This window comes from Pectinophora gossypiella, chromosome 13 (assembly GCF_024362695.1).
Source record: "Pectinophora gossypiella chromosome 13, ilPecGoss1.1, whole genome shotgun sequence".
Classification (NCBI taxonomy): Eukaryota; Metazoa; Arthropoda; class Insecta; order Lepidoptera; family Gelechiidae; genus Pectinophora; species Pectinophora gossypiella.
The window spans coordinates 11,508,898-11,527,318 of NC_065416.1; the positions used below are offsets into that span (position 1 = coordinate 11,508,898).

General features: G+C 38.0%; 3 protein-coding genes and 1 long non-coding RNA gene across 6 annotated transcripts in view; 2 read left to right on the plus strand and 2 right to left on the minus strand.

The window, feature by feature from the left end:
* Positions 1 to 18,421, minus strand: part of LOC126371828 (FACT complex subunit Ssrp1) — a 129,129-nt gene that overhangs the window by 87,465 nt on the left and 23,243 nt on the right. The window lies entirely within an intron of this gene.
* Positions 213 to 1,499, plus strand: LOC126371854 (uncharacterized). Its single transcript, XR_007567090.1, has 3 exons — positions 213 to 423; positions 1,056 to 1,095; positions 1,264 to 1,499. It is a non-coding gene; the product is annotated as an uncharacterized LOC126371854 (long non-coding RNA).
* Positions 2,582 to 9,025, plus strand: LOC126371829 (ADP-ribosylation factor-binding protein GGA3). 2 transcript variants are annotated; one of them, XM_050017200.1, is made up of 8 exons: positions 2,582 to 2,726; positions 2,800 to 3,098; positions 3,334 to 3,600; positions 4,188 to 4,398; positions 4,784 to 5,068; positions 5,538 to 5,664; positions 5,836 to 6,397; positions 7,313 to 9,025. In XM_050017200.1, the coding sequence occupies exons 1-8, from the start codon at positions 2,690 to 2,692 to the stop codon at positions 7,523 to 7,525; spliced, it is 2,001 nt and encodes a 666-aa protein (XP_049873157.1). In that variant the 5' UTR covers positions 2,582 to 2,689; the 3' UTR covers positions 7,526 to 9,025. The 2 variants fall into 2 exon arrangements, with proteins under 2 accessions (XP_049873157.1, XP_049873158.1); XM_050017201.1 differs by having other exon boundaries at positions 5,541 to 5,664.
* Positions 7,325 to 18,266, minus strand: LOC126371841 (target of rapamycin complex subunit lst8). Of its 2 annotated transcripts, XR_007567089.1 has the most exons (9): positions 18,185 to 18,266; positions 17,884 to 18,042; positions 17,192 to 17,344; positions 16,855 to 16,916; positions 16,368 to 16,518; positions 15,659 to 15,846; positions 14,490 to 14,632; positions 9,399 to 9,576; positions 7,325 to 7,461 (listed from the first exon to the last, which is right to left on the minus strand). XR_007567089.1 is itself a non-coding variant. In XM_050017225.1 (8 exons), exons 2-8 carry the CDS (start codon positions 18,001 to 18,003, stop codon positions 9,461 to 9,463), a joined length of 933 nt encoding a protein of 310 aa, XP_049873182.1. In that variant the 5' UTR covers positions 18,004 to 18,042; positions 18,185 to 18,266; the 3' UTR covers positions 9,349 to 9,460. The 2 variants fall into 2 exon arrangements, 1 of the variants encoding a protein (XP_049873182.1); XM_050017225.1 differs by lacking the exon at positions 7,325 to 7,461 and having other exon boundaries at positions 9,349 to 9,576.

An 18,421-nucleotide genomic window follows, 5' to 3' on the forward strand; every position in this document is an offset into this window, starting at 1 on the left:
AAGAATTCAGAAACTATAAACCGGCTCTCTTCTAGCTTACGACACAAACTATGAGTGAGAAAAGGACAAATGATTCGCTCTTTGCTTCATTTTTTCCGAGGTTGTCACAACATGAAATGTCATTTGGACCTATTGGACTCATTTTAACTCGGCCAAATACATAGTAACATACATAAGAAGATTTTACTTATATTTACCGAACTATTTGACACGGTCGCGTCAACTGTGTTTACGAGTGTCTTGTGTTCAGATTGTTTTAAGTGATAATTTAACAATATTTTTCCAAATAAATGGAAAGAAACTTTTATTTATATCAAATAATTGAGTGTCTCGACTGTGTGACATTATGTCTTGTGTGGTATGGGGCTGCAGCTCACATTCAGGAAGAAAAGAAAATAGCGAACAACTTCTGTCGTTTCATCGGTAAGTTTTTTGTAATTTTCTAGTGAAATGTGAACTGCTGAACAATTTTAGGAAAGTAATATGTTTTGCTGAATAGATTTGTAGCATAAAATATTTGAGATATCCATTATATTATACGTTTCATCGATGAATACGGAATTGATTTGAGGTTATGTTGATTGTCCATAGTGATGTACTAAAATTATCGATACTTTTAATTTTTAGATTTCCTGTAGACGATAACAAAGAGAAAGAATGGATAATTCGCATTAATAGACGAAATTGGATTCCAAATAAGTACAGCCGTATTTGCTCGAAACATTTTACTGCGGATTCATTTATGTGTGTTCCTAATTCAAAGTGGAGGCGTCTTCGAGACGATGCTATTCCTACATTGAACATTATAGATCAGACAGATGAAATGGTGTTTAAATTTAAATTTCAGCCTAGCCTGCATCATCTCACTGCTGGATAGATAGATAAGATATTTGTATCATGTTATCACAACACGTTTATACTATCTATCATTCAACTACATATTATTATGTACTTAATAAACTTAGTATATACTAAGTCTGTAGTTGTTTTATGTCTAAACAATTATGAGTTGTACACGTTTTATATAAGTAAATTATTATTATCTTTGATTTCAGATATTAAATCCAAAAGTGTCGACTGGATTTACATGAAAAGGTATATCAAATAATTTTCTTTTTTTATATTTTTAACATGATATACATATATAGAGTGTATAATTCAACCAGCTGCACAATGCACTTAAATCAGATATATTTTACTTTTATTTTTATAGATTATTTTGTACATATACTATTTTAACATTATTATTAAACTTTATTTCAGTCAGTTCAAGAAGACGAGATGAAAAATTTAAAAGAAAAGCTGAACAAGTCCCGCCTCAAGATCAAACGACTTAATGAAAAAAAAAACAATGTGTCAGGGTGTCACAAAGACAGTTTCTAAGCAAATTGACACTGTTTAGAAATTAATAAATTTGTATTTATTGTAAATATAATGTACATAATTAATAACGTGTGAAATAAATACTTGCTAATGAAAATGAACAGATTTACGATCTAATTTATATTTCATTTTACCTCCTGTTCTTATTTACTCCTACTCCAACACTCCAGGTTGATACGAACTGCGCCCAATAAAGAATGTAATGAATGTTATAGATTTGTGTAAGCGACTTAGATAAATCTTGACTAAACCTTCCTTTACAAATACAAATATACTTTATTGCACACAACATACAATACTTACAAGTTTTACACGAAAGATACAGTACACCACCTACCTACCTTTTACTTTCCCTTTCTGTTCTCTTATGAATACTTGTATGCCGTATTTTTTTAAGTATAATGCTATATCTAGTAGGTACGAGTATGGTAATCCTAGTATTGAAACAGCTTGTAGCCCTAGTAAAGACCGCCATTTTATGTTTACAGAGTGGCACGTTTTTTCTGTAGGTATTTCCAGTCCATACTCTTTTCTATGTCTATGGCGTGACCCCATCGGGCCTCTTACCGTCTGTGCGGCTTAGACCCGGCGGCGGCGGTTCCAATTTGCACGGCACGTCGATCGACACCAGTGCACGGCGGATGACATCATAAATAAATTCGAATATTACAAAATACTTACCGATGAAACGATAACAGTTGGCTATTTTCTTTCCTTCCTGAATGTGAGCTGCAGCTCCAAACTAATATAAACCAGACAATATAATCCAAAAATGGTTAGATACTTACCTATCAGAGACAGAGTCTCCTTTCATCAAGAAGAAGATAATTGCATCCTACAAAAAGAAATCTTGTAAAAAAAAATTATCGACATTAATTGTAAGTAAATTTAATTTTATCGACATATTACTAAAGTGAAACCCAACACTAGGCAATGAAAAACTTGTGACAACCTACGAAATTACGAAACAATTTTTGTATATGCGTCTTTGTCTAACATTACGCCGGTTCCGTAAGATAAAGTAGAGCAGAATTATAGAGTTCTGTTGCTATTTTAGCCTTCCTTCTATGCTTTAGTTATTGTTCTGAGGTATTACCGGTTTTTTGTAATAACAGTGAGTGAATAGCATATAGGGAGCGCCAGATATTGAATGTGTGTGTACACACCTTTAGTCACAAAACTTTTTTTTTTTTACTTCGCGAATGTCAAAAAATGACATTTGTTTGTGAAATAACGAAAATGATAAGAACGAATAAATTAGATTTTACAAAAGCAAAATATTTGTAATTCTATTAGTGCTTTGAAAATGAATGTCACTTTGACCAGTTTGGAAGCTTTGATTCGTAAGTATTACACATGTAATATTGTTTATTTAGTTCTTTAAAATTGGGATAACAGATGTTGTTTTTTATTTAGTAAAAGCAACGCACGAAACTTTGCCATGTCCCGATGCGGCGGCGCTGGAGGCGTTTTGTGCGATAATGCGGGACTCAACGGAGGGCCCGATGCTAGCGGCGCAGACGCTGGCAGCCCGCATCCACACGCCGAACCCCCGCGAGGCACTACTGGCTCTCACGATGCTCGACCGCTGCATGCGACGGTGCGACGCAAATTTTCACGCCGAAGTCGGAAAATTCCGCTTCTTGAATGAAATGATCAAACTCGTTTCACCTAAATATTTCGCCGATAGAACTGCCCCTGAAGTGAGGACGAGGGTAAGATAACATTTCTAAATCAAATTATATCTTTCCTGACTCACTGTAAACACGATTATGCGAGTTACCACTCCCACCTGTCCAATTAGAATCAATTAATCTACTTAAATTTAACTGATGTTAATTTAATTTCTTCAATCTATTATGTCATTTAGAATAGGAACCATTGTAGTACTTATAGTTTATATTATCTCTTCATCATTTCCATTTTAAACAAGCCTAATAACATTTGTAGGTGCTACAACTTCTACATGCCTGGTCAATTGAATACCCGAAGGAGACTAAATTCAAGGTAGCATTTGACATGCTGAAGAATCAGGGGGTAGTGAAGGAAACCCCACCACCCTTGCCGCCGGAGGACACGCCGCCACCGCGGGCCCGCGTCAAGAGCGCCATCTTCGAGGATGAGGAGAAGTCCAAACTTCTACAGAAATTACTACAGAGCAAGAAACCTGAAGACCTTCAGCATGCCAATAGACTAATCAAGACTATGGTAAAAGAGGTAAAATTATGTTTATTTATATATGTTATATATTCACTTTAGACTTCCTATCAAAATAATTAGTATATTATCATTTTTATTTGATGAGGTACCCTATCATTCTGACATTATCAGCTTGTATTATCTAGCTTGTTATAACTGGTATAATTTTAACCATCTGCAGATAATTAACAATAACTTCAAAAATATTTCTTAAAAGGATACAAATTAACACATTATTTTACCTGCTCTTATGTTACATAATTGCTATATTATGCATAGCAGTAAGATGACAGACAGGTGATAAGGTGCACCAATCTATTACAGACTTTATTGTGTGATTGTTTATAGTAATAGGATCTGCAGATGTGTTATTTATTACAAAATCAGACTTACAAGTTACAACTATAGATTGAAAGCCTATTACAGTACTTCACTGAAAAAAGTTTACATCACCAAAAAGTTAGGCACTAATGCAGTTACCAACAAACCTACAATGTTGTAAATGTGGTTTATTTTTTTTCATGGGGTAACAAACAATTATACACGAACAATAGGTGTAGGATATTTCCACATGTACAATCAACCACCTTATCCATGGTTACCAGGAGGAGCGTCGGTCGGAGGCCAGCAGCCGCCGCGCGCAGGAGGTTTCGGCGGCGCTGGACAGCGCGGGGCTGCTGCGCGACATGCTGCAGCGCGCGGCCGACGCCTCGAGCGATGAGCTGCAGCTCATACACGAGCTGCACGCCGCCTGCACGCGCCTCAGGCCCGCGCTGCAGCGCCTCGCCGCCGCACACACGCACCAGGATGACATCAGTATGTTATCTGCTTACTTATTGGGGTGACGGACGCTTTATATATACATATGATCGTTATGATCCGTTTACATGTACAATTACTCAATACGGTTTGTCATTACTCGTTTCGATTTATTTAGCGAATAAGCAACGATGATCTGAACCATCAATCGTGCGTGCATTGTGCAATTAAAACGAAAACCAATTCATGGGCATCAAGTTGTTGTTTGTTGGACTGTTGCCATAGCTTTAAACTTTTTAAGTTTTCTAAAACTATATTGGAAATGAAAGGAAAACGTAAGGTTTCTAGAAAACATTTTTCAAGTGCCATGTAGTAGAATAACCAAATTAGCCAAATCACATAAGTGCAAAATGCAATAATTAATTTTACACAATTTTTACAGATGACATTGTATATGCAAGCGACGTGCTAGATGAAGTATTCGAGATATACAACACGTTCATTGCGGAGCAGCGAGACAAACCAAAACCTGACACACAAGCTGCCAGCAGTGATAGTCTTCTAGACTTCGCCGGAGCTAAACCGCGTAAGGGCGAAGGGGACGAAGCGAAGACTGAAGAAAAGCCTGCTAAAAATAGTGTCATTGATGAACTGGGAGATATATTCTCCAGTGAAGGAGGACCAAGCATTGCTGAGCCATTGAAACCTGTTAATCTGATGGGCTTTGGTAAGTGTAAGGCTAAAGTGTTATTTTTTAACAGTTTGTTTTACACAGGACAGAATATAAACACAAACAGATCACACAGCGACACAAGATAAGCAAATGGATCAAGTATTTGAAACAGAAATATCTTCCAGCAGAGCTGGAAAGAGCTATATATAAACTAAAGGAGGAAAATAGTGGTAAATCAATACCCAATGTAATTTTAAAGTCTAACCCAACTGTTTAACTATTGCCTAGAAATCTCGTCCTAATGAGGTTAATAAGAGTCGATCCGACTGGGGTTTTTGTATCGACGCGACGAAGAAAAGTACATTCTGAAGAGTTTTTATCGCCTCTGGTTATTTTGGACATAAATGTTTGCTTCTTAGCAAGCTTAAGAAGCCGAAATAAATGGATCCCACAAAAAAGTGCTATTTATTGCATGTTTTTTGTGTGCAAGGAATGATATAAATTATGTTGTTTGTAATTTCAGAAGATGTGGCCATGTTAGAAGAGAAAAGCACCAAAGCTGAAGGCTGGAATGAACTGGATTCGCTAGGGGAACAGCTGCTGAAACAATCGCTACCAGAGAATGCGAAAAGAATTGATAGTTTTAATAGGTAATATATTTTTTAACACACATACGCGTACAACTAGTTAAGCTAGTAAACCCTGTTCTTAAAAAGTCGTAGTGAAAGTACTAAAACTCGTCATAGGACAACTTACAACCACACATGGCAATGTAATTCGAAGATAATAAAATAACTATTTTAACAAATCTTTGTTCACAGCAAACCTGCTAAGAAAATACCAATGAAAGCGTTAGAAAATGTATCACCAAAACATGAGACGCCGGCGAATAACGGAGCTATTTTAGACCTAGATTACTTCACGAAGAAGCCTGAGGAGCCGAGACCTATACACGCAGAACCAAAGCCCTTCAGCCCGACTGATGACGTCATGGTAGACATTACAAAGGGTGCTACGAGTATAACTAGCACTAATAACAATAGCAGTCCCAAAGACAGTCCACTAGACAATATACTGGACATAGGATTAACTTTAGACAATGTGAAAGTGGAAACTGTAGAGAATAAGGAAACAGAAAAGACAGATATTGTTAAGAAAACTAGTGACGTGAAACCGTTGAGTGACATACATGTGACATTGCAAAATGTTCAGCCGAGTAAAGTCGCTCCGATGACTGTGTTTGAAGAAGAAGGCGGGGTGACGGTGGTACTGCATTTCTGTAAAGACAAGCCCAGGCCTGATGTGAATGTCATCGTTGTCTCCACCACCAGCAAGTGCAAGTCGCCGATCGAGGATTATAAGTTTCAAGCTGTTGTACCAAAGGTAAGATGTTCCCTACTCAATCCCTTTACACTTCCAGGGACACAGACCATCGGTCATTGACCTTTCATTAATAATAATAATACTTTATTGAGCACACAGGACGCACAGTACAGAAACAAACAAAAGTAAGGACAAAGGTGGCCTTATTGCTAAAGTATAAGATTCATAATAGTATAACCTCATATATGACACTTTGATTCAAGCCTTTGACTGAAGAGGTTCTGGTTTTGAAAGTGTTAATGGTCGTCTGTCTTTGTTAATGTAATGTTTTGTTTCTGACCTCTGCCTTTGAATAATCACCTTAGTAAAGATGTGGTTACTAATTCCCTACTAACGGCCTGTGGTTCAGTGGTAGAGCATTCGGCTCACAATCTGGTGACCCTTAGTTTAAACAATAGAAGCTGTTCGTGCGATCGTCCAAGGATGATCCATGCTCTGTTAGGCAAGTGAATTACGTCCCGGTTACTACTTACACGATATAAGTATGTAGTCTTTTCTTTACATGATTCATGTCAAAGGTTTCAGTGGCTCAATGATAACCATGACACCAGGGTAAACCACCTCACAACCCACACGATAGTAGTACTTGTTCCCTAAGGCTCACATTTAACCAATATTAAATTTAAAACACAATACCGGGTTCTTACCGCGTTAAAATCAGGGATGTGAGCCTCCCGATATTTCAATACTGTTGCAAGCGCCATGATCACGGGATAAGTTTTGAAATATCGGGAGTCTCATATCCCTGATTTTAACGTAAGAACCCGGTATGTGTTTTAATTATGATAATGACCGCGTAAACCTCAAATAATGTCGATCTCTTCTTCTCTTCGTGAAAGAACGAAGTCAAGAGCAAACCCATTTTAATTAAAAAAAAAACATTAAATTTATCAGTGCCCTCCCTCCCGTCCCCAGGGCTGCAAGGTGCGGCTGCTGACCCCGTCGGGCACGAGGCTGCCCGCCCGCAACCCGTTCCTGCCCCCGCCGGCGCTCACGCAGGTGCTGCTGCTGGCGCGGGCCGCGCCGCCGCCGCCCGCCTCGCTCAAGTTTGTTATAACGTACACCTGCGAAGACGACACATACTCCGAGATCGGAGAAGTCAAACAGTTACCGCTAGACGATATATAACAAGTGAATTAATATTAGCCCGGCGATAGAGAGTAGAGAGATGACGTAAAGGAAGGCTTAGTACTTATCGCGTTTTTCGTTGGTTAGTGTTCTCAAGGCAACTAGGTGAGGTTTTTTTTTTTCGCAACCGTTGTGGCGTTCAGACGTGAGAAGAAAGGTTTCTCGCTCTCAGGGTGTGATTTCTCTTGGCAACGGAAAAGTCAATTGCTGGTTGGCAGAGCCACTATCAAAGGCTTTTAGTTTATACTATCTGGTTGACCAATCCTTTGCCTAAGGGATGGGTACACGAAAACACCTATGAGCCTGGCATGATCATTCAGGGTGTTCAATTTTTTTTTTTTTATTGCGGCTTTGGTTACAAGGCCATTGGCCGAAAAGTGGAACATAAATGAGTGTTCAAAGCCTCGTTAAAAATAAGAATAGAAAAAAAACCGTCGTGGCGCCATCAATGCGTCCTAATGAGATAGCGCCTTTGTAGCTGTCAGTGTTGTCATACCTCTTCTACGTACTCTTTATCGCCAAATTGTAGTTATAAAAGTCAATGCAATTATATCATGGTAATTTATCGCTGGTACGACGAAAGTTTTTGGGCCATTTGATTTTAACAAACGTGTTGATGTGTGACAAAGGTTTTGGTTAGATACTTCGTGTTTTGAAGACATTGGTGAAGATTTGGGCGGATAAAACTTTGCTTCACTATCGCTATCTCTTACTCACACTAAGCTTGTAAGCTGGTTTTTTTATAAGAATAAAGTTCTTTAAACTGAGCTTGTGAAGGGTGACACTACATTTTTAGAGTTGTCTAAATTAAGGTGTGTCTGCTAGATTCGACACCATTGATAACGTAAACCCTCATCATACGGAGTAAATTACCCAGTCTTCATAGACTATGGAAGTTAAAGAGTTATATTGGTTACGAATATACGACGCGGCCAGTTTTCTAAAGTTTATTTTTTTAATTATTTTTGTCTTAATAAGTTGTATGGTCCAAAAAATTTCGACAATGTATTATTTATAAAGGCTTATATGTTTTGCATTTGTACAGCAAATTATTTAATATTAATATAGACAGTGATGGGATGAATATTTACAATTAATGCACAATGGCCAATATTTTAAGCTTCGTAATATATGTATAAGATAATAATGTAACTTTATTGGTCATTGCCAATGCATTTCTGGGTCTAGTCGTCGAAATTTAAAAAAAAATGCATTTCATAACATTCCAAATGTACCATACGTACTTATAATCATCAATTCATCACACTTAATTTATGAAATTAAGAATTTATTTTTTTATATACTTAATCTGTTTTGTTAGATCTGAAATGTGCAGTATTATGTGAAATTCCACTACTTTTATAAATTATTGCTAATAAGTTACATGTATTGTGGTGTTAAGCAAATTCTATGTTACTTAAAAGATCTTATCTTTTGTTGCCGTGCAATATGCGAAGTAATCTTATTTTAGAAAGAAGTATTCTAATATAGTTAATTTTAAGATTAAAGTTTTTTTTTTTACATTACCTTCCTACTGAACAGAATCACGATCCTGAACAAAATCGTGTTGCCGTTCACGTGACCCAAAAATACACATAACATCACGCCTGTATTCTCGACGGGGTAGGCAGAGGTGTACTAGGGTCAAACAACTCATCGCACTTTCCTATACTTCTATCCTTTACTGTTATTCAGAACCGTCATTTACTAGAGCGAGAGAGAGGATACGTGCGATGTAGCACGTTAGCAGATGTGGTTTGACCTATAGTCTACCCACTCGTCGCCAGCTAGGACACAAAATTGTGGGCTAAAAGACCGAAACATTTCATATATCTATCGACTTTACTGGTACAAAAATTAACATAATATTTACACGATAAATGCAGGAACGACTTGAGGTTGTATGATGCAGGATGATACTTTGTACTGTGTTTGTTACACAGCCTGGTCCTTGAACGCGAGCGCGGTGATGGGCTTCTGATGGCCGCAGTACTCTCGCTCCAGTGTGCCCTTCTCTAAGTCCCAAAGACGCGCGTAGCTGTCTGACGAACCTGCAAAAGCATTTGATTTAAAACTTATTTAACCTCACTAATAGGACGCCCGGGCACTGTATACAGAAAATCTCATTCTTACCATGATACAACAATATATACATGGTGTTATTCTATGCTAAGGAAGGTTTTATCACAAGCCCGTAGATAGCGATAGGACAGCGTCCAGCCGTTTATCTTCCCGTTCATGATTTGAACGATGTGCTAATCAGCTGCCACAGTCTACAGGGTTCGTCATATTCATCTTGAGACTTTATCTAAAGTAGCTGCAAGTTGTCGTCTAATTATTTGTGGTTCTGTCCACCCCAGTAGAGACTGGGCTTGGCAAGTTTAAAAAAAGTATTTTGTTTAAAAGCTAAAGTAAAAATATTACTATAGAGAAAATACGCTTATAGAGAAAACCTCAAAATCTCAAAAGCGTTCTACCAATTCGGCTACCTAGTTCTACTAACTGAAAAAACACAGAATGTGATTTACTTAAAAAAGACGCTTACGCCGAGGGTAGCCCAATTGGTAGAACGCTTGCCTTTCATTTTGAGGTCGCAGATTCGAATCCAGCACAGGCCTAAACCAATGATTGTCGAAAATGTTTTCGAATTCATGTTTGGAGCATAAATGATTATCACTTGCTCAGCAGTGAAGGAAAACATCGTGAAGAAACCCACATTCCCGAGAAATGTATTTTAGGAGGTATGTAACCTAATCTGTATTGGGCTGGTTTTCCCTTGGCGGGTTGGAAGGTCAGACAGGCAGTCGCTTCTGTAAAAAACCGGACCTATCAAATCTTTAGTTTAGGTAAGCGGACTCTGTGAAAAATCGGGATAATGCTAGGGTGATGATGACATTCTGATGTGTTTTTAATTTAATTCTGGGTAAAAAATAAGACCACAACTAGCTTGTCTAATTGCGAGGGTATGTTATATAAATCACATATGAATGTGAATTTCGAAAACGAGCTTAAGTGGTATTCACTACAAGGTAACGGTATTGGCGTCATTTTTTACCCACGACGGAACGGAGCAGGTACGAGGGGAGGTCAAAAAGTTCGCGGAATGAGGGGGAAGGGGGTCGAAATTAAACACGAAACTATTTTTCCTTTTCAATATATTCTCCCTTAACCTTAACACATTTTCCGGATCTATCAAATAATTTGTTTATTCCATCATAAAAAAAAGATTTCTCTTTGCTGTCAAAATAGGCCGAAATTGCAGACTTGACTTCTTCATCATCGCCAAATTTTTGTCCACGCAGTTCCTTTTTCATTTTTGGGAACAAATAATAATCGCTTGGGGCCAAGTCTGGACTGTAAGGCGGGTGGTTTAATTTTTCGAACCCGCATCGGTGAATGGCAGCCGTCGCAACATGGCACGTGTGGACGGGTGCGTTGTCGTGCAAAAGGAGCACACCTCTTGACAGCTTTCCTCTTCTTTTTTCCTTGATAGCCTCTTTCAATCTATCCAGTAAAGAAGCGTAGTAATGTCCCGTTATAGTCACACCACGATCTTTATAATCAATCAGCAAAATACCTTCTGTATCCCAAAAAATAGTGGCCATGATCTTTCCGGCCGATTGTGACACCTTAAACTTCTTTGGAGGAGGTGTGCCTTTTTTATGCCACTGCATCGACTCTTGCTTCGACTCAGGTTCATAGTGGTGAACCCAGGTTTCATCTCCAGTAACAATCCGGGCCATAACTTCTTCCTTATTCTCTCCACAGAGCTCTAAAAACTGGCGAGAACACTCGACACGCTCGCTTTTTTGAAGTGGCGTGAGCATTCTTGGAACCCATCTTGCGCTGACCTTAGTCATCCCAAGATGTTGATGTAGGATATTTAAAATACTTGTTTCGGATACACCGACCATTGCTGCAAGCTGCTTCTTCTTCAAGCGGGTATCTTCTAATACAAGTTTCTCTACTTTTTCGATGATTTCCGGTGTGGTGGCCTCAATGGGCCGTCCGGAGCGGGGGTCATCTTCAATCGACTCTCTTCCTTGCTTGAAAAGACTATGCCACTTGTAAACCATGGTTTTACCAGAGGCAGAGTCCGCGTAAACTGCTAACAGCTCTTGAAAAATCGTCTGAGCGGATTTTCCTTGCTTGGTGAGGAACTTAATGACGGCGCGGTGTTCAATTTTCTCCATATTCGCTGAGTTCTTCCCGATTCACTTGTTTGCTGGTCGATAGTTCAAACGTTAATGACCCGATTTGCTTCAAACTTGGTACATATACTGTTAATGAGGTGTGCAACTAGCGGCTACCTGTACGAGCAAACCAACCCCCTCCAACCCCTCCATTCCGCGAACTTTTTGACCTCCCCTCGTATATGCGTTTAGGGTGAGAGATGTTTGTGTGTGCGTTTGTGCAAAGAAATGTTATTAATTATCTTCTAAACTAATAATCCGATTTTGATGCGGTTTTCAATAACGGGTTTGTGTTTGATGAGTTCATGTTATTAGACAGGTGTCATGTCTGTAACTCACTAGGGGGCGCCACAATATTAGAGTTTAGAGTCAATATTATTCGAAACGCCTCTTCAATTTATAATAGCAATTTATTTGCAATAGTTTTTATTAGTTAATTGTTTCTGACAGGCGTTTTTTTTTTTCGGTTCCATTGATTACACGTAATTACGTCGAACACGGTGCTGTTTCATTGCTACCTAAATCCCTTAAAAATCAGTAAAAAGGTATATCAGGCATATTCATGGTCCTTCGAGCCAGATTTCAGAGAAGATCACAATCAATAAATTGTAGATAATACGAAGTGATTGGCGAAGATTAAAGAAAAATCAAGATCGACTATAAGTGGCACGTGGATTGTGTGGTCAAGTGAATCAAATTCATCCAATTAATCCTCATTTAATTCATAAACTTGAACCCATCACTCAATAATCAGGTAGTATTAAGTAAACAGCCTCCGTGGTCTGTCTAGTGGTTAGAGCGTTAGGCTCACGATCTGGTGGTCCGGGTTCGATTCCCGATGGGGACATTGTCGAAATCACTTTGTGAGACTATCCTTTGTTTGGTAAGGACTTTTCAGGCTTGAATCACCTGATTGTCCGAAAAAGTAAGATGATTCCGTGCTTCGGAGGGCACGTTAAGCCGTTGGTCCCGGCTATTAGCCGTAAAAATACCTCCACCAACCCGCAGTGGAGCAGCGTGGTGGAGTATGCTCCATACCCCCTCCGGTTGATTGAGGGGAGGCCTGTGCCCAGCAGTGGGACGTATATAGGCAGTTTATGTATGTTATGTATTAAGTAAAGCAAAGTGTTGTTAATTACGGTTAGTATAATTTTAATTACATTTATTACCCACGACGGAACGGAGCAGGTATATGCGTTTAGGGTGAGAGATGTTTGTGTGTGCGTTTGTGCAAAGTAATGTTACCACCTATCTTTTAAACTAATGATCCGATTTTGAGGCGGTTTTCAATAACGGGATTGTGTTTGATGAGTTCATGTTCTTAGACAGGTGTCATGGCTGTAACTCACTAGGGGGTGCCACAATATTAGTGCAAAACAATGTTGCAATATAATCAAAACGAAATGTCCGATTACAATAAATTCTGTTTTCGGCAATGTGTACGTGGTAGCTTATTGCATGTTCCCAAATAATATAAAAATTACGTCTTTCTAGAGGGTGCTACAATATTAGTGAAAAATAGTATTGCAATAATATTAAAACGAATTGTCCAATTTCAATGCGGTTTTCAGCAATGGGTTCGTAGTTGAATGGTGCATGGTCTAAGATAAGTCTTATGATATTAACTCACTAGGAGGCGCTGCTATATTCGTGTGAAACGTTTATATTGCAATATTATTAAAATTAAAACGTATTGTCTGATTTCAATGCGGTTTTCAGGAATGAGTTCGTGGGTGATTGGTGCATGTTCTCAGATGAGTGTTATAGAGGTAACTTTAAACAGAAAGCAACTGTATAATATATAATAAGGGACTTAATATTATGTGGTAGGATGAATCACACTTATTGTTTTGCGAGATCTTACCTACACATTATATAGATTATAATTCGTATATGCTCTCTAAAAAGTCTGAAATAAAATTAAGCAAAATTAAAAATTTTGGAAAAACCCACGACGGTAAAAATATCATCGAAAAAGAATAAAATAACTCAAAACCCCCGACTTAACCCAATTATTATGTGACGAAATATTATATTACACTTAAAAATACTTTCTAAAAAAGAGTTGATATCTCGAGACATCGGTAATAGATATACTTAAGTACCTAAACAATGAATATGGATGTTTACAGTTTTTTCCTAACGTGTCTGTTTCTCGAAGATATACTTAAATGTAGCGATAATAATTTTACCATAATACATAACCGAGGAATATCCGTCGGGGGCTGCCATTAACCCAGCTAAAGTTTTTCTAGTGACGTGAATACAATTATTGAAGAATTGTAGATGTTTAACGACGACATAAAATACACTTATGAGTATGATTAAATTTCTGTTGAAATTTCATATAGAAAAGGCAGCCCCCGACGGATATTCCTCGGTTATGTATTATGGTAAAATTATTATCGCTACATTTAAGTATATCTTCGAGAAACAGACACGTTAGGAAAAAACTGTAAACATCCATATTCATTGTTTAGGTACTTAAGTATATCTATTACCGATGTCTCGAGATATCAACTCTTTTTTAGAAAGTATTTTTAAGTCTAATATAATATTTCGTTACATAATAATTGGGTTAAGTCGGGGGTTTTGAGTTATTTTATTCTTTTTCGATGATATTTTTACCGTCGTGGGTTTTTCCAAAATTTTTAATTTTGCTTAATGTATCGCTGCAAAGTCACGTTCGAAAATATATACCCATTTCACGTTGCACATCAGAACTTGTCATTTGCAAGAAGAGACAGGTAATAAGGCCCATGAGCACGTACCAGTGAACAGGTACCGCGAGTCGATACTGAAGGCGCAGTCCCACACCCAGCGCTGCGTGTCCTGCCGCAGCTCGCGCTGCAGCGACCAGTCGCTCGTGCGCCAGATCTTGGCCGAGCAGTCGCCCGACGTCGTCACTAGCATGCTGGTGGTCATAGCCAAAGAATAAAAAAGTAACAAAAGTAGGACTGCCACAGCAAAATGCCTGGACATTGTAACAACCTAACAAGAAACAACATAGCACCACGCCTGTATCTCATAAGGGGCCGTCCATTAATCATGCGAGGCTCAAGAGGGGGGGAGGGGTCCATGAAAAAATCACGAAATATCATAAGGTGGGAGGGGGTGTAGTAATATATCACGAGTATTTACTGGTTGCCTGGAAGAAATTGCTGCTTAGCAATAAGGCCGCCAGATTGTACTGTATCTATGATCATCTGTGTTAATTTGTTTTGTATGTTGTGTGCAATAAAGTATATTTGATTTGATTTGAGTATTTATTTTTTCGGCAAACGCGCGATACTGAACCGTGAAGCGGCGTTTCGTGCAATTATTTTGGTAGGTACTAAAAATACACGTGATATAGGATAGTGGGGGGAGTCATGAATATCACCGGGGGGGGGTTTAAAATGCAAAAAAAAAAAAAAAAACATCACATGATTAATGGACGGCCCCTAAGGCGTAGGCAGAAATGTACTTTTACTCCGATTCCTCGCCAGCTATGTTTAAGTCCCATGTAATAGAAGGGCGAGCATATTACCATTAGGCGCACAAAACATATTACAAATTGTAGGTAATAGTATATGTGTGTGGGTGGGTGTGTACTGTGTAGTGTATAATGTGGTATGTGTGTGTTGTGTTGTTACAATTGTAGTTGAATGGAATGTATTTTTTATTTATACTTAATAAATTTACCACCAAGTAATAGTCATTTTTGGTGTAGTTACTGGGACATACATAAACTTACGCCTATTTCCCACCGAGAAAAGCAGAGACTATGGAATTCCATTCGCTACAATGTAGCCTTTTTAGACCCCCTGTTTTTATGCGCAGTTTTTATGCACGCGGCAGCACGGAACAACATTTTGTTCCAGTCAAGTCTGTCAGTCTGACCTACATTTAAAGGGCTGTATGCTATTTACCGTAATAACTACGTATGTGCGACACTCACCTAGAATCATGGCTGAATTTACACCGGAGCGCGTACTTGCGGTGCGCCTGTATATGTTTCCGCGGCTTGGGGCACGGCGGCTCCTCGAGCGACCACACGTACACGTTACCCTTGTTATTCACCGCAGCCATCATCTTGCCTTCAGGGTCTATCGCTATGTCCTGGATTGACGCTTCTGCTTCTGGAATCTGGGTGGTAAAGAAACCATAAATTGTTTATTTTCAAACTTTTAGGGACCTGCTGAATCATAATAATTGTGTCACAAATGTGAACTGATTTAATATATTTAAAGATTTTTCAGTAAAAACAAAGACGTTTTTTCGACTTTAACCACATTACAGTAAGCACTCTAAGTATGTTCTTGGAAAGTACTCTGTAGTTCAGCAGTGTAGAAGTGAAAATATAAGACAGACAGTTATGTCTCATTCATTAGTTATAGAAAGATGTCAAATAAATAGACAGGAAAAACACCGCGGCCAAAGATTCTTCATACTATTTCCTTAATAAGAGAGGTCTGTGGGTCATTTGATTTTGAACTGGGAAGTTAAAAAGGCCAAATTAAAGCAATATTGCAATTTGACATTCGCGCAAATAAAAGTGCTCAACGCAAACAAATGTCAAATAGCAATAGTTTTTTCAAATGAATTGCTTTGTTGCGGCCTTTTTAACCCCCTTTATAAAGGTAAATAAAAGCTTTGAAATTGTATACCAGTTGTTCATTCTGATCCGTTCGCAAGTCCCACATGTGTATGATGCCGCTCTGGTCGCCCACCATGATCTGTGTCTGGTCTGGATGGAGCACCACTGCATTAACTGGAGCAGGCACTTGGAATATCCTCTGGCATTGGAACTGACGGCCTCTAATGGGAGAAATGAGTCTCTTTTGCAAAAGGAATGCTTTTAGAATGTAGGTACTCACTAAGATGAGATTTTAAGAAAGAGGTTGAGAGTTTGTACGAAATGTCATTTATTTTCTTTTTTTTTTTTCAAGTTAAAACCCTGATTTTCGCACCTAGATTCCAGTAATGTAACTTAGGTAAATACTAAGATGGTATTTTTGACAATCCATCCTCTAAAGACCTAAAATAGGCCTTGAAAGTTTGTATGAAACTTTGTCACTCTTTAGTAATTAATATAATATCTCCAGAAATTATTTGTAACTATTTTTAATTACTTGTTTTGTATGGCACATTTACCTCAAGTCCCATATACGAGCTGTGCAGTCTTCTCCACCAGTATACATCCATTTGCCATCTTCCTGAAAACATTTTTAATTATTAGACCCTGTAATACTCAGTAGTTTATGATAAATAATAATATAGATTTTTAAAAAATCCTTTAAATTAAAATAGAGCTTAAACAATTATACATACATAAACAAAGGCACACAACCCCAAAAAATACTCAGAAAACAACTCAGAACCAGTTTCAATACAAAGTCTTAAAACAAATAATATGATGTAGTACCATATAGTATGGTGACAATCAAAAATCAAAATCATGACACATTGCCTAATACATAACATTTCTTACTTGGAACCCCACTCTAGAGACATTTTTGGTGACTCCCTCGAAGTGGTGCACAGGGTCAGGGTTGGCGCTAGCCAGGTCATACAGACGAATGTGCTGGTAACCACACGCCGCCACCATCTGACCATTAGGGGTGATCTCCAGGCCGTTCACTTGCTGGAAGTTGATAAAAGTTACTAGTTAGTTAGTTATTGTAGATCGTAGATTAAGGAAAAACTTCTATGTCTGATATAAGGCTATAAATAAATAAAAGTAGGCTAGGTAAAAAATACAGATGTAAAAAAGAGTATTGTTCGATCACAAAGAAGGCAAATTAATTTTTTATTTCAATCAAATATCAGAATTCAAATTCAAGGTCAAATTGTAAGGTGCATTGTATACCTATTGCAGTTAGATCATAGTAATTTTAGAGAGGGTAGACCCTAAACTAGGATATACCTTTTATTTTGCTCCAAAAGAATCTTATTTAATTTGGAAGTAAAAAGATTTCTTCCTAGAAATCTATCTATCCTGTAGTCCTAGAGGATACTTTGGAGAACAGCATTTACCGAGAAGACGAAATGGGTTACCATCTACCACATGGGTCTAATAGAAAGATAGGTCAGGTGTGGGTACTTAGTTCATCTTGCATCTTGGATGTACCTCTGACTACCCATTTGGCATATGATCATGAGCTTATGTTACGTGTTATTTACCGAGTCCGGGTGTTGCATGGTTCGTAAGCAAACACCACTGTGCGCCTGCCATAGCTTGATTGTGTGGTCGTAGCCCCCTGTTACCAGCGCCACTTGCGAGCCAGCACCCTCCCCTGCCATACTCTTAGATATCACACTGCTGTCTAATCCAGTCCCACGCTGCAATTTATAATATTATAGCAATTATAATGGAATACAATAAAATATAAAAGTTACAAAACACGTTACGATAACATTTCTATAATTGACCAAATCGGTTTATTGATTATTTAATAGGTTAAATACGCTACATTTTTATCACCTCTATAAAACACAGCAAAATACAATTTTATTTGAAATTAAAATTCAACTTGATTCAACCAACACCAAACCAACACCATAATATTTTGGATAGGAATCTGACGAATCTGTCAAATACTGTCAATTTTGTTCTTTCTTTTCCGCGAAGTTAAAACTATGCCCATACAGCCAAGTCTCATGTATTTTTTTCTTGATGATAATTATAAAGTGATGAAAGAATACGTCAGTTATTAAAATT

Excerpts from the sequence above, each read along its gene's own strand:
- LOC126371829 (XM_050017200.1), top strand. The coding sequence starts at position 2,690 with ATGAATGTCACTTTGACCAGTTTGGAAGCTTTGATTC. Across the intron at positions 3,099-3,333 it reads CCCCTGAAGTGAGGACGAGG|GTGCTACAACTTCTACATGC; the intron begins GTAAGATAACAT and ends TAACATTTGTAG. Across the intron at positions 3,601-4,187 it reads TCAAGACTATGGTAAAAGAG|GAGGAGCGTCGGTCGGAGGC; the intron begins GTAAAATTATGT and ends CATGGTTACCAG.
- LOC126371841 (XM_050017225.1), bottom strand. The coding sequence starts at position 18,003 with ATGGCAGGGGAGGGTGCTGGCTCGCAAGTGGCGCTGGTAACAGGGGGC. Across the intron at positions 17,345-17,883 it reads CCATGCAACACCCGGACTCG|CAAGTGAACGGCCTGGAGAT; the intron begins GTAAATAACACG and ends ATCAACTTCCAG. Across the intron at positions 16,519-16,854 it reads GCTCGTATATGGGACTTGAG|AGGCCGTCAGTTCCAATGCC; the intron begins GTAAATGTGCCA and ends TTCTCCCATTAG.